Source organism: Rhineura floridana, chromosome 3, assembly GCF_030035675.1.
Source record: "Rhineura floridana isolate rRhiFlo1 chromosome 3, rRhiFlo1.hap2, whole genome shotgun sequence".
Taxonomy (NCBI): domain Eukaryota; kingdom Metazoa; phylum Chordata; class Lepidosauria; order Squamata; family Rhineuridae; genus Rhineura; species Rhineura floridana.
In genome coordinates, this window is record NC_084482.1 from 84017503 (window position 1) to 84033762 (window position 16260).

The 16260-nt window shown below is 42.1% G+C and overlaps 1 protein-coding gene across 13 annotated transcripts in view; it reads left to right on the forward strand.

The window, feature by feature from the left end:
* Window positions 1–16260, forward strand: part of LOC133380132 (teneurin-2) — a 995941-nt gene that overhangs the window by 558976 nt on the left and 420705 nt on the right. For all 13 annotated transcript variants that reach the window (XM_061616787.1, XM_061616792.1, XM_061616791.1 and 10 more), the window contains one exon: window positions 15796–16034. In XM_061616787.1, coding sequence (XP_061472771.1) covers window positions 15796–16034 — 239 coding nt within the window. The remainder of the gene's footprint in view (window positions 1–15795; window positions 16035–16260) is intronic.

Below are 16260 nucleotides of genomic sequence, written 5' to 3' on the forward strand. Positions count from 1 at the left end.
CAATGCCAGTATAACTGGACTATGTTATTCACTAATAGGCAAAAAACCCTTGTGGTTTAAGAACGTATCTATACCCCACAGATATTTCTATCAAACTTTAAAAAGCAGGGAAACTGGACATCTGTAGAGAATGCACCAGGGGAGCAGGAGACCAGAACTCCTCTCTGAGATATTGGACTGCCCTACAAATTTGTCAAAATGCAAACACAATTGGGGTTGGTCTTTCACAGTCCAATCCACTTCCCATATAGCTTAGAGAATTTGGTAACGTGCTTCTGAGCATATGGTGAGTGGTGGCAACACCTTCAATCAGACCAAATAACAGAAAAAAGACATGTGCTGTGCTGATCTTGTTTATGGATCCTACTAATGGATCTTATGACATTATGTTTTTTTCACTCCTTTTACCCTTCCAGGGTAGTGATAAGTAGAGCAAACTTAATAATTAGTTGAAATTCTAGGAAGGTTAATACTTCAGGATAACAGCCTCTAGGGAATGCTTGAAAATCATTTGTGCAACACTTTTCTTTTAGTTGCCAGTACTAATTAGTAAATCAAGAATGTTACTTTCATGTAACTATCAGCTAGTGTTACTGTATTTAATCCCAATAATTAATAAATACAAGTTCTTTCACCTGTATCAGCAAAATCAGCAGCTTTGTTACTGTATTTAGTTCAATACATGTTATTGATTCTGCAAAAGTCAGCTACGTTTGAGTGTGCTGCATAATTCTTTTGTGTGCTATATGTGTGTGTTATGTACCTTCAAATCAATTACGACTTGTGGTGACCCTATGAATCAGCAACCTCCAATAGCATTTGTTATAAACCACCCTGTTCAGATCTTGTGAGTTCAGGTCTGTGGCTTCCTTTATAGAATCAATCCATCTCTTGTTTGGTTTTTCCCAGTATTATTGTCTTTTCTAGTGAATCATGTCTTCTCATTATGTGTCCAAAGTATGATAACCTCAGTTTCACCAATTTAGCTTCTAGTGATAGTTCTGGTTTAATTTGTTAAAACACCCAGTTATTTGTCCTTTTCGCAGTCCATGGTATCCACCAAAATCTCCTCCAACACCACATTTCAAATGAGTTGATTTTTCTCTTATCCGCTTTTTTCACTGTCCAACTTTCACATCCATACATAGACAGCGGAAAAACCATGGTTTGAATGATCCTTCAGTGACACATCTTTGCATTTGAGGATCTTTTCTGGTTCTGTCATAGCTACCCTCCACAGTCCTAGCCTTCTAATTTCTTTACTATTGTCTCCAGTTTGGTCAATGGCTGTGCCAAGGTATTGATAATCCTTGACAAGTTCAATGTCCTCATTGTCAACTTTAAAGTTACATAAATCTTCTGTTGTCATTACTTTAGTCTTCTTGACGTTCAGCTGTAGTCCTGCTTTTGTGCTTTCCTCTTTAACTTTCATCAGCATTCATTTCAAATCATTACTGGTTTCTGCTAGTAGTATGGTATCGTCTGCATATCTTAAATTATTGATATTTCTCCCTCCAATTTTCACACCTCCTTCATCTTGGTCCAATCCTGCTTTCCGTATGATACGTTCTGCATATAGATTAAACAAATAGGGTGATAAAACACACCCGTCTCATATTCTTTCCAATGGGAAACCAGTCGGTTTCTCCGTATTGTCTCTTACAGTAGCCTCTTGTCCAGAGTTTAGGTTGCACATCAGAACAATCAGATGCTGTGGCATCGTCATTTCTGTTAAAGCATTCCATAGTTTTTCATGATCTACACAATCAAAGGCTTTGCTGTAGTCTATAAAGCACAGAATGATTTTCTTCTGAAATGCCTTCTCTCTTTTTAACTAGAGCTACTGTCTTTTTGCTTTCTTCCCTGATAATGTCTCTGACTTCAATGGTTCTTCTACTTCTCTATCAGCTAGGTTTAAAGCCTCAAATCTGTTCCTTATTTGATCTTTATATTCTTCTGGGAAGTTATTTAAATTGTATTTTGGCATTATGATTGCTTTGTTGTTCTTTACCTTTACTCTGATTTTCGATATTACCAGTTCATGATCTGTGCCACAGTCTTCCTCTGGTCTTGTTTTCGCAGAAAGTATGGAACTTCTCCATTTTCTGCTACCAGTATAATCAATTTGATTCCTACATTGACCATTTGGTGATGTCCACATGTACAATCATCTTTTGGTTGCTGAAAAACTGTGTTTGCAAGAAGCAAATTATTGGCTTCACAGAATTTGAGATCTGCTACTCTTTTCTTTTAACTGGAGATGCCAGGAATTGAACTTAGATATTGTTTATGCACACCGTGCCCTCTGTTACTGAGCTGTGGTCTCTCCCATAGTCAGTCAGTGTGGTAAGCAACTGTTGGGTTATACCCTCTGAAATCCTTGAGAAAGGCTTATTTAGAAACAATTTCATTGACTTTGGATACAAATTCATTCAGGTCTCGTTATATCCAAGAACTACCTCCACTTTTATTGTTGTAGATTTTATTTTTCCTGTGATAAAGTTGTTAGAAATAAAACTTTCTTAAATGGTAAGATAATATTCTGTCTTCTAGCTGGACTTCTATTTGGTGTTTTGTTTGTGGAAAGTGCCCCATCACCAAGGTTCCTCTCACCTAATTCTCTCTTTGTACTCCTAGCTCTCTAGACATAGAGCAGAACAATGCAGTCAGTGCTGGATATTTATTTATTTATTATTACATTTATGCCCCGCATTTTATGACAGAAACCCAAGGCGGCTTACATATGGTTCCCAGGCAGTATCCCATCCAGGCCTGACCCTGCTTAGCTTCAGCAGGGAGCTGGCCTCATGTGCCTTCAGACCATAGCCTGGATATCTTGATAACGTGGTTTCTATTCTCTTGCTATGACTTAGGTAAACTTAGTTCATTGTGCTATGCTTCATTGTGGTGTGGGGAAGGTGGAAGAAGTAGGGGGAGAACAGACAGTGTTTGTTTCTGGATTTCCATAGTTTTCAAAGGGAGTGATATAAGCCCCATTGTCATGGGTGGAACTGACGAATTCATGGAGGATAAGGCTATCAATGGCTATTAGCCATGATTGCTGTGCTTTACAGTGTCAGAAGCAGCACACCTCTGAATACCAGTTGCTGGGAATTGTAGGTGTGGAGAGTGCTCTTGAACTCAGCTGTCCCTGCTAGTGGGTTTCCCATAGGCATCTTGTTGGCCACTGATAGAACAGGATGCTGGGCTCGATGAGACTTTAATCTCATCCAGCAGGACTGTTCTTACATTGTTCTTATGTTCTAGCACAAGGATTATCTGAATGCTGATACGATTTGACAGGGTGGGAGGGCTGGTATAACATTGCATTCTCCCAATACAAAGGGATTTGGGATTCATCCTGTGGGTGTCAACTGGCAATACGATTGCACTGTTAACTGGCTACATTGGCGTCTTATGCAGCATTATCAGCTTGCAGCAGAGCCCAGAGCGTGTGTGTGTGTGCCTAAATGGATCTGAATTTAATTTATCTTTCCATTTAAAGCATCACTAGGTGAGCTCAGTGAAAAGTATTTCTTTTCCACTTGCCATGGTTGGGAATTATTATCAACAGTGATGATAATGATAATAATAATAATTAATAATAATAGTTAATAATGGGAGTTCCTGTAATCTGAAGGGAATAATTATGCATCTCTGGTCTTTAAAATATGCTTGATTTGGATTGTTACTTGACTGTTCTCTCTCCAAAGATGGTTGTGACCTGTTCTTTCTAATTCAGATTTTTGTAACCTTGAGATCTAAATATTCTTTTTTTTTTTTTCAATAATTTTTATTCAGATTTTCATAAAACATACAAGACAAAATCATAAAACATTCAAAGACAAAAAACAAAATCAAAAATAGTTAAACAAAAAAAAAAAAAGAAAAGAAGAAAAAAAAAAAAACAAAAATAAAAAATAAAGAATAAAATATTGACTTCCCATTTGTCAAAGATCAAATCAGTTATAAGTCTATAATATATAGCAATCCTGTCTCTTAAGTCATATTATAAAATCACTTTCCTCCAGTAGTCATCTTACTTAATCATCAAATCTCATAAACATTACTTTATTCTTTCCACAAAAAGTCAAAGAGAGGTTTCAATTCTTTAAGAAATATATCTATCAATTTTTTTTTCCAGATAAGCATATCGATTAATCCATCTCATTACTAATTATGATAATCTTATTGTCATAACCATAGTCAAAATAAACATTTCAATTAATCCATCACATCAGAATCTGTTAGGTTCAGTAATTTCAGTAGCCATTGTTCTATTATCTCTATTAGTTCCATTTTCCATCTTCCATCTTCAGTAGTCTTGTTGAGTCCAGTAATTTCAATATCCAATCTTCCATTATCAGTATTCCATAATAATCTTGCTGTCAAAGCCATAGTCATATAATAAGAGTCTGATGGGAATTACCTCTATCCCAAATATTTTCTTGCCATCCATTCTGAATAAGTTGCTGAAATACTGCTGTAAAATCATATCTCTGTTCTTTTTTTCAAAATACACTGGGTCATCTCTTAAAAGTTTTTCCATTGTCACATGGCTGCAGTTAATTCCATAGATTTTCTCTATATTGGGCTCCATCACATCATTCCAGTCCAGAAGATAATCCATGCCATTGATAACTTTATCTCTAGAATCTTCATTAGTTTCTTCAGAGATAACATTGAGTTCCAAACAATAGATTTTATTTCTAAAGTCCATAGACTCCAAATCTTGTTCCTGTTCCACGTTTGTTCCAATCTCCGGGATCTCCTCTCTCACAGGGACCCCTATTCCAGTCTCCAGGGTCTCCTCTCTCACAGGGACCCCTATTCCAATCTCCGGGGTCTCCTCTCTCACAGGGACCCCTTCCAGGGTCACCTCTCTCACAGGGACCCTTATATCTTTAATCTCCTGCTTCATTTTACTCAATTCAATTTTCGTTATCTCAATCTCATCCATTATTTTCTGAAACATAGTTATTTCCAGATTCTCAGCCACTTTCTTAATTGCCATTTTAAAAGAAAAATATAGGAAAACCACTTCTTATTTCAGCAACAATTGGGTTAATACTCCAAACTTGGTGACATCACAGTATAAACAGAGCAGACAGCCTTATCTCTCCAATAGTTAAGTAAACAAAATGCAGTTCCCAGGATCGAAGCAATTAATGGCAATCGTCAAGAAACAGATTCGTCAAAATAAAATAGACCAAAAAGAGAGTAGTCTCAAAACAGTATAATATTTTTCAAAATAAAAATCTGGAATAGAAATCCCTCTTCTGTGTGTATCTTTAGAATGCAAATCCAGGACAGCTTTTTGCAACAAAAACAGAGATAAGCTATTAATTAGTGCGTAGCAGAGAGAAGTTACGGCTCCCCAGTGAGATGTCAAAAACCGATCAATCTGGCAAATCTCTTTTAAACAGCAACAATTTAAGTCAAGTAAAAGAAAAATATAGAAAGAAGGGTGCTTGCCTGTTAGTGCGTTCTCTCTTAGAAGATAAGATGAACGTTCGCTTTAACAGATAGAGCTTGCTGTTGAAAATCCGTCCCACCTTCGTCGGCTGGACCTCGTCCCATAAATTAATGAGATCTGGTCGTCCCAACAAAAATAGGCTTTGAGGTTAATCTCTTCGTTTCTCCCTACCCGGGAGAAGTTTAATCAGTCAAAAAAAAAAAGAAAAAACTGACTGATATATCTGAATAAGCTTCTTTTGAGGCAGGAGCCCGTCTCAAAAGCAGGCACAGGCTAAGTCACCCTTCCCGGAAGTCCGAGATCTAAATATTCTGATGTGCTATAGAGGTAGTTCCTTTTGAATCTTGTTCAGATTGTATGGTGCACAATGTAATTGCTTGTTTCTTGATTGAGTGGATCATTGATAACCAATTATAATGATCTTCCAGAGGCCGGACTTGTTCTGTATTAAGCTTCGCATGGTTTCCATTACATTAGCCTTCTGGGCACAATTAATGATGTTTGTCTTAGTTTCTAATATTCTAACTGTATTTGAAAACTACCAGTCTTCCCTATTTGCCATAGGAAACCCAAACAGAGATGTCTTAACTATACAAATTTACAAGAGGCTTGAATGTCAGCAGCTTATAGATATGTAAATGTATTTCTATGTGCTGTATGTTCTTCTGGAGGGCTCTAGCCTGAGTATATTTCAGATGCAGTATGAGATCTTTTTGTTTAGGATAGCTAGATATTGAAAATGTATTATTGTTATTATCATCAACAACAACAACATCATATAATAATAGAGTTGGAAGGGTTCTATAAGGCCATCAAGTCCAACCCCCTGCTCAATGCGGGAATCCAACTTAGAGTTGCCTCTTGAATGCCTCCAGTGTTGAAGAGCCCACAATCTCCATAGGTAATTGGTTCCATTACACAGCCCAACAACAAAAACATTTTTCTTAGTTGCCAAGGATGTTTGAATGACTTTAGGGTATTTTGGGGGTGCTAAATCCAATAATGACATTAGTTTTGCCAAATTTGCTCTAGTTTTTGAGATAATGGATAACCCTCAAATGACGATTGTACCCCAATACGACCTGTAGCTGCTGACATATGCAGCAGGGTTTGGTGTGTCTTTTTACACTTGAACATTGTTTTGCAAGTTTATCCGCTGCATATAATATCATATTGATACTTTTTTTTTTAAGAGGAATATGAGTTCGTCACAAAGAGGCTGCTTAAATTTATTTATTTATTTGTTTATTGTATTAGATTTTTATACCGCCCGACTAGCATTAGCTCTCTGGGTGGTGTACAACAAAATATAAAAATACAAAAACATCTCAAAATCTCATAATAAAATACAGCATAAACATATGTAAAAACAAGAAATCAGAAACAATTACAACAAAATTTAAAACTAAAACAAGTTACATATTAAAACGCCATAGCAAAGAGGATGGTCTTAACCTGGTGCTGAAAGGACAACAATGTTGGCGCCATACACACCTCTTCAGGGAGACTGTTCCACAATTCGGGGGCCACCACTGAGAAGGCCCTAGATCTTGTCACCACCCTCCGAGCCTCCCTATGAAACGGAACTCGGAGGAGGGCCTTCGATATAGAGCGTAGTGTACGGGCAGGTTCATATCGGGAGAGGCGTTCCGACAAGTATTGTGGTCCCACGCTGTATAGGGCTTTATAGGTTAGAACCAACACTTTGAATCTAGCCCGGAAGCATATTGGCAGCCAGTGCAAGCGAGCCAGAACAGGTGTTATGTGTTCCGACCGCCTGGTCCCCGTTATTAATCTGGCTGCCGCATTTTGGACAAGCTGTAGCTTCCAAACTGTCTTCATAGGCAGCCCTATGTAGAGCGCATTGCAGTAATCCAGTCGCGAGGTTACCAGAGCATGTACGACTGATGTTAGGTCCTCCCTGCTCAGATAGGGACGTAGCTGGGCCACCAGCCGAAGCTAGTAGAAAGCATTCCGTGCCACCGATGCCACTTGGGCCTCAAGTGACAGGGAAGTATCTAAAAAGACTCCCAGACTACGAACCCGGTCCTTTAGGGGGAGTGTAACCCCATCCAGGACAGGGTGTATATCCACCATCCGATCAGGGAAGCCTTTCACCAGCAGCATCTCAGTCTTGTCTGGATTGAGCTTCAGTTTGTTAGTTCTCATCCAGTCCATTATCGCAGCCAGGCAACGGTTCAGCACATTGACAGCCTCACCTGAAGAGGATGAAAAGGAGAAATAGAGCTGCATGTCATCAGCGTACTGGTGGCAACGCACTCCATAGCTCCTGATGACCACACTCAACGGCTTCATATAGATGTTGAAAAGCATGGGAGACAGAACCAAACCCTGCGGGACTCCACATTGCAGAGCCCACGGTGTCGAGCAATGTTCCCCAAGCACAACCCTCTGGAGACGACCCGCTAAGTAGGAGTGGAACCACTGCCAAACAGTACCCCCAACTCCCAGCTCCCCAAGCCTCTCCAGAAGGATACCATGGTCGATGCTATCAAAAGCCGCTGAGAGATCAAGGAGGATCAACAGAGTTACACTCCCTCCGTCCCTCTCCCGACATAGGTCATCATACAGGGCGACCAAGGCTGTCTCAATGCCGAAACCGGGCCTAAACCCCGATTGAAATGGATCTAGATCATCAGTTTCATCCAATAGCGCCTGGAGCTGGCCAGCAACCACTCGTTCCAAGATCTTGCCCAGGAATGGAACATTTGCTACTGGTCTGTAGCTGTTGAAATTTTCCGGGTCCAAGGAAGGTTTTTTCAGGAGTGGTCTTACTGCCGCCTCCTTCAGACAGCCGGGGACCACTCCCTCTCGTAAAGAGGCATTTATCACTTTCCTGGCCCAGCCAGATGTTCCATCCCTGCTAGCTTTTATTAGCCAAGAGGGGCAAGGATCTAGTACCGATGTGGTTGCACGTACCTGTCCAAGCACCTTGTCCACGTCCTCGAGCTGAACCAACTGAAACTCATCCAATAAAACATGACAAGCCTGCGCTCCGGACGCCTCATTCGAATCATCTGCTGTAAACTGGGAGTCTAAGTCCCGGCGGATGCATAAGATCTTATTCTGGAAGTGTCCAGCGAACTCATTGCAGCGGACCATCGATGACCCTACCATGTCCTGAGGGCTAGTATAGAGTAACCCTCGGACAACTCTGAACAGCTCCACTGGGCGGGAAAGAGATGACCTAATAGTGGCAGCGAAATATTGTTTTTTCGCCACCCTCACCGCTTCTAAATACTGCTTAGTGGAAACACTTACCAGCGCATGATTGCATCCATCGGGAGTTCGTCTCCACTTCTGCTCAAGCCGTCTCCTATCTTGTTTCATCGCTCTCAGCTCAGAGGTATACCACAGAGCTGTATGAGCTCTACACAGGAGAGGGCGCTCAGGAGCGATCGTATCAACAGCCCGAGTCATCTCCGCATTCCACAGTTCAACCAGGGCTTCGACAGGAGCGCCAGTCTTATCAGCTGGAAAATCCCCCAGAGCCCTTTGAAAACCTTCAGGATTCATTAGTCTCCGGGGGCGGACCATTTTAATAGGTCCCCCACCCTTGCAGAGGGGAAAAGCCACTGTAAGTCTAAACTTCAGCAAGCGGTGATCTGACCATGACAACGGGAGAGATGTAAAACTCCCCACATCCAGATCACCATCCCCATGTCCAGTTGCAAAGACGAGATCTAGAGTATGCCCCGACACATGTGTTGGGCCGCTGACATATTGGGACAGACCCATGGTTGTCATGGAAGCCATGAAGTCCTGAGCCGCCCCGGATAAAGTAGCCTCAGCGTGGATGTTGAGATCCCCCAGTTACCAGTAGTCTGGGGGATCTCAACAGCACCTCCGAGACCACTTCCGTCAGCTCAGTTAGAGAAGCCGTTGGGCAGCAAGGTGGGCGGTACACCAACAAGATTCCCAATCTGTCCCTCTGACCCAACACTAGGTGCAAACACTCCAGGCCAGTAATTGCATGGACATGGTGCTTGATGAGTGAGATGGAACTCTTATAGACCACAGCGACCCCACCTCCCCGACCCTCGGATCTACCATGATGCTGAACCAAGTACCCTGGTGGGCAAAGCTGAGAAAGACTAACTCCTCCCTGCTCACCCACCCGGGTCTCGGTTATGCATGCCAGATCGGCCACCTCATCCACAATCAAATCATGGACGAGGGAGGATTTATTTTGTACCGATCTGGCATTTAAAAGCAGCAACTGGAGATCCGAGAGTTGGCTGATAGGACAACCAACAACCCTGCGGGTGTGAGAAGGACCGGAACAAGGCACAGCCATTACATGTCTGGGCCGCATTCCCCTTACCTGGCACGTCCTTCTCATAACGCTGTACCTCCCTCTGCCCGTCACTACACTAATTGGGGCCCCCTCCAGTCCCCCCGATGGGCGAGAAAACCTCTTTCCTAGGCACATGATAAAACTTAAATACCATAAACTTATAAACAATAAAATGAAACTATATACAAACACACGCTCTCATACACATCAAACGCACTTACATATACATATCAAGGACCAAACATACATATATACATTCATAGCCAAGCACATCCACACACTCCCACACACAGTACAACAGGTACTGATGCCAAAGCCCTTCTTCTTCGAACGAAAGGGCCTCGTCGTCACACAACACTAAAAATGATTAAAGGTGTGTCAGATGTATCAGCTGTGTCAGCTAGCCTCTTTGGCGCAGTAGCGCCGCCATCATCAGGAACCAGGCTCCCCCACAAGTTACTCGTGTCTCTCTTGATCCGAAGCAAAGCCGTTGACGCCCAAGATGCCCGACAACGGCAGCGACGAAGAAGCGCAAGCCGCAACGCAAAAGCTGGAACAGCGACAGAGGAACACGAACCACAGCGGAGAAGCACAGGGCCCCAACGGCAGCGGCTAGCACAAGCTCCTAGATTTATTTCCTCCTGTGACTGTTTGTGACTCATCATGAACAAGACCTTGGGGTTGTAGTAGATAGTCCAATGAAGATGTTGACCCAGTGTGTGTCAGCATTCTCCCTTGTCTCCCACTGAGGAAGGGCACAGTTTCATCCAGGGTCATGAAGCTCCTTTCTACTAACAGATACCACTCCAGACCACCTCCAACCTCTCACCCCGGAAATAGCGTGGGAGTCGGCCCCACTGAAGCCAGTGGGATGGGACTTTCTCCAGAGTAAACACGCACAGGATCGGGGCACCACCTTCACCAGCAGCGCAGTTAGGAGCATTCTATTCTATGATTCAGTAGGAGTATTTGTGACAGCTGCCTTTTTCATCTTTGCTCATGCACACAGCTCCTGGCGGAGCTGATATTCTGCCAGTCTGGTGGCTCCCAAATGGGAAATGGATGCTGCAGAGCTTCCCACTGGCTCCTCCTCCCCTTCTCAATCCTAATGCATTCTGCTACGTTTGTGGCAAACAGGGCCAGTTCCAAAGGGTGGCCAGGTTGGGCACTGGCCCAAGGGCCCCGCAGCTCTAGGGGCCTCTGGGGGCCCCTCTGCTCCCCTTCCGTGATCCCGCGGATCGCAAGATGAGCTTCCGAACCCATCACCCATGCTTCACCTACCTTTCTCTGCTGTTCGTGCAGGGTTGCCATCAATAAAGATGGTGGCCGAGGTTTCCGTAAGGGACTGAAGCCTCTGCCGCCATCTTTATTGATGGCAACCCTGCACGAACAGCAGAGAAAGGTAGATGAAGTGCTGGGGATGGCGGGGGATGGCTGGCGGTTCGGAAGCTCGTCTTGCCATCTGCGGGATCGCGGAAGGGAAGCAGAGGGGCCCGGGGCAGGCTGATGCCCAAGGGACCCTGCATTCCTGGAGCCGGCCCTGGTGGCGAATACACTGTGCAAAAACAAAGAAAAAACATCACTGACTTTGTAAGACAAGCATATCTTGTTTATTTTGGAGTGAAGCTTGGAGATCAAGATAAGTCTTGGGCTCCCCATAAGGTTTGCAAAACCTGTGTAGAGTGCCTACGACAGTGGAAAAATGAAGAAAGGAAACATTTAAACTTTGGTGTGCCTATGGTATGGAGAGAGCCACAAAACCATCACGATGATTGTTATTTTTGTGTTATGATTGTGAAAGGCTTCAATCGCTACAAGAAACATTAGTGGGAGTATCCTGATTTGGACTCAGCAGGGCGACCTGTGCCACACAGTGAAGACGTTCCCATACCAGTGTTTACCTCACTGCCTGACCTTCCGTTGTCAGATGTTGAAGAAATGCTGGATGTGGAATGTAGCACAGGTGGTAGCCCTGGAAGTGGATATGAAGAAAGCTTTTCAACACCTGAGCAGTTCTCCCAAAAAGAACTCAATGATCTGATATGAGACCTCAGTCTGTCAAAGCAAGCATCTGAACTTTTAGCATCCAGGCTAATGGAAAAGAACTGTCTACAGCTGGAAGCTAACATAACAGCTTATCGGACGAGAGAGGAGGGACTTCTTCCATACTTCAGCCAAGGTGAAGAACATGTATACTGCAATAACATTCCTGGACTTCTTCTCCAAATGGGACTACCGGAATATCGACCAGAAGATTGGCGTCTTTTTATAGACAGCTCTACCAGAAGCTTGAAATGTGTTTTATTGCACAATGGTAACCGCTATGCATCTCTTCCAATTGCTCACTCAACAAAACTTAAAGAAGAATATGAAAATATCAAAAGGGTCTTGCAGAAGCTCTGCTATCATGAGCACCAGTGGTCTATTTGTGTTGATCTAAAGATGGTGAACTTCTTGCTTGGGCAGCAAAGTGGATACACGAAGTACCCTTGTTTCATCTGCTCGTGGGATAGTAGGGCAAAGCGAGATCATTGGAAAAAAGTGACATGGCCTTCAAGGGAACACATGACTAGGTGCTGCTAACATCATTAACAAGCCATTGGTTGTCAGAGAAAAAATCATTCTCCCACCACTCCATATCAAGCTTGGACTGATGAAGCAATTTGTTAAGGCCTTGGACAAAGATGGTGATCGCTTCAAATACATTTGTAGATCGTTCCTTGGACTGACTATGGAAAAACTAAAAGCAGGAATCTTTGATGGTCCTAAAATTCGTAAACTCATCAATATTTGAATTTCACTAAATTTATGAATGATGTTGAAGCTTCTGCCTGGTGCAGTTATGTCTCAGTTGTCAAGAACTTCTTGGGTAACCACAAAGCAGACAATTATGAAGAATTGGTGCAGAACATGCTCGCTAACTTTAAACATTTGGGTACTAATATGAGCATAAAGGTACACAATCTCCATAGCCACTTAGACAGGTTTCCGGATAATCTTGGTGATTTTAGTGAGGAACAAGGGGAGAGGTTCCATCAGGATATAAAGGTGATGGAGGAAAGGTATCAAGGCAGATGGGACAGACACATGATGGCAGACTACTGCTGGAGCCTCCAACGTGATTGTTCTGATGCCCCACATAAAAGAAAATCGTACACACAGCGTTTTTCTATGCATTAATTGTGATTATCTGAATCAGCTTACTTTGTTTTAATGTTATTGTACTGAATACAACGCCATTAGGTATTTCATGTGTTTACTTTTGTATGATTTGAGACAGTTTCCATGTCATTTGTGGGTTGGCTATGCCTGACCATTAAATTTTTTGAATTTGTTATGTTTTTCAATGGGGGCATCCATTATCTCAAAAATTAGAGCCAATTTAGCAAAACCGATGCCATATTCGGAATCAGCGACACAAAGTTACCCTAAAATTGATCAAACATCATTGGCAATAAAATTAGTGTTGACCAGGAAGTTGTTCCTGATGTTCAGCCAAAATCTTGCTTCCTGTAACTTGAGACTATTATTCTGTGACCTGCACTCTGGGATTATCAAGAAGAGATTCAGACCCTTCTCTGTTGACAACCTTTCAAGTACTTGAAGAGTGCTATCATATCTCCCCTCAGTCCTCTCTTCTTGAGGCTAAACAAGCCCAGTTCTTTCAGTTTCTCCTCATACAACTTTGTTTTCAGTCCCCTAATCATCTTTGCTGCCCTCCTCTGAACCTGCTTCAGTTGTCTACATCCTTCTTAAAGTGCTGTGTCCAGAACTGGACGCAGTACTCAAGGTGAGGCCTAAGTAGTGCAGTATAGAGGGGAACTAGTACTTCACACTATTTTGAAACTATAATTTGTTAATGTAACCGAAAAAAGCATTTGCCTTTTTTTCAGCCACATCACACTGTTTGCTCATATTCAGCTTGTGATCAACAAGAATTCCAATATCCTTTCATGTAATATTGCTGAGTCAAATATCCCACATCTTATAACTGTGCATTTGGATTCATTTTCCTAGGTGTAGAGTTTTGCACTTATCTCTGCTAAATTTCATTCTGTTATTTTCAGCCCAGTGCTCCAACCTATCAAGATCACTTGATACTGATATTGATAGGATATTAGCTATCCCCTCCAGTTTTGTATCATCTAGAAATTTGATTCCCTGTACCTCCTCATCCAAGTAACTAATAAAAATACTGAAGAGCAGTGGGCCCATACTGAGCCTTGTGGTATCCCGCTCAGTACCCTCCCCCAGTTTGAGAAGGAACCATTGATAATCAGTCTTTGAATACTATTCTGTAGCCAGCTGTGGATCCACTTGATAGTTGTTCTATCCAGCCTACTTTTAACGAGCATCCTGATCAGAATATAATGGGACACTTTATCAAAAGCCTTGCTGAAGTCAAGATATATTATGTCCACAGCATTTCCACAGTCTACTAGGGAGGTTACCCGTTCAAAAAATGAGAAAAGGTTAGTTTGGCAGAATTTGTTCTTGACAAATCCATGTTGGCTTCTGGTAATCATTGCATTGTTTTCAAGGTCTGTAGTTACCACGTTCTTCCTTTTTGCCCTTTTTGAAGATAGGGACAACATTATCCCTCCTCCAGCCATCCAGCACTTCACCCATCCTCCACGATTTCGCAGAGATAATAAGACAGTGGTTCTGAGAGTTCTTCAGCCAGTTCCTTCCTTACTTTAGGATACAGTTCATTGGACCCTGGAGATTTGAACTCATTCAAAGTAATTACGTATTCCTTGAACATTTGTCTAACAATACTGTATGAAGCTGCAATCCAGCCCCTTCAACTTGTACATCATGTTGGCTAGGAGGATCATAGACCCTCTTTTGAGAGACAACTGAGTTGAAGAAAGAATTGAGCACTTCTGCCTTTTCTTTGTCATCATTTTGCCAGACTTTGAGTTAATTTGCCTAAATCACCTGACCTGGCTGATCATATGATCTGACCTGGGTGCACAGCTATTAAGGCAGTGTGTCCGTCATTGCCTATGTGTGGAAAGTCACATCCCAGTCTGGACCATTCATGACTTCCCGTGACCTGCTTTTTTTTGGGCGGGGAACATATGACTGACAGAGAGAGGTTTTTTTTTTAAGGAATAGCCATTCTAGAATGGAGCAGAACTAGGCAGGTTCTCATTCTGATAAGGTGCTTGCGAGATAGGCAGAAATTTGCTGAGACTGGAAGGAAGGCTTCAATGAACAAAGGGCTACTGGTGTGCAACAAATTCTGCTGAGGACTTGGTGAGTCTGGAAACTGTTTAGACTAGGACAAGTGGATTGTGTTTATCTAGTTTTAATTTGTTTTACTCCAAAGGGGAACATACTGATTTTCTGTCATTTATTTTGAATTGGATATTCTGGGTTTCCTGTAATTTTTTCTGCATCACACATGGTGGCATTTTGGGGCATTGCATTTCTTCCTCTATAACTTTAACTTGTTTTGAACTTTGACTTGACATTTTTCTTTCTGATTGCGTAAACTCTTTTAATTGTTTTATAAATCTGGTATGGTCTTTCTTCATTTTCACCACTCACACCTGAAGCCATTATATTGCACTACAACAAGAGGCTTCAGGGAAACCCATGGAAGGTTTTTATTATTGTTGTTGTTAGGCTGATTAATAAGGGGCAGTTTATAATGAAATCATTCACCCCCCTTATTTGGTGGCAGCAGGCTCTTAAAAGGGAGTGAGAGGGTGGAACACTCTGTGTTGTGGCCAGATCTCCCTTCCCCAGGTGGCCAGGGAGCCAAGGTGGCTAGGTGTGGCTGTTGTACATCTGATTCAAATTCGTACAAAAAAAAAAAGGCTGGGTTTCTTATTTTTAAAGAGTTGTCATATACTTTTCCACAGGTGGAAAGGACCAAAATAAAACATCATTTTCTCTTCATTTGTGTCACTAGTTTATTTTGTATTCCAAAATAGCTGAGTTATTATACTGTCTTGCATCTGTTAACTGTGATCCTTTTTCTGCATTTCAGGCATTTCTTGTTCAAGACATCTTCTGGAACAACTCCTCTGTTCAGTAGTTCTTCCCCTGGATACCCTTTGACCTCAGGAACAGTTTACACACCACCTCCCAGACTGTTACCTAGAAATACGTTTTCCAGAAATGCATTCAAGCTGAAAAAGCCCTCCAAGTACTGTAGCTGGAAATGTGCTGCGTTATCAGCGATTGCTGCTGCAATCTTACTTGCCATCCTGCTGGCCTATTTCATAGGTAAGTCCACATTTCCAGAAATCACACATGAATTGCTGAACTGCTTCTCATCATGCATTTCAACAGTTAAAACATTAACAAATACAGTGTTTCTAAAATCCCTTTCTTAGATTATTTGGGGATGGGGAGAGATGCATTGATTAAAGGTGCTGGCAATTTTAGAATTAAACTTAAATTAGATATTTTATATTTGTTTTCTAATTCCTTTCCCACTTCACTGTAAAAC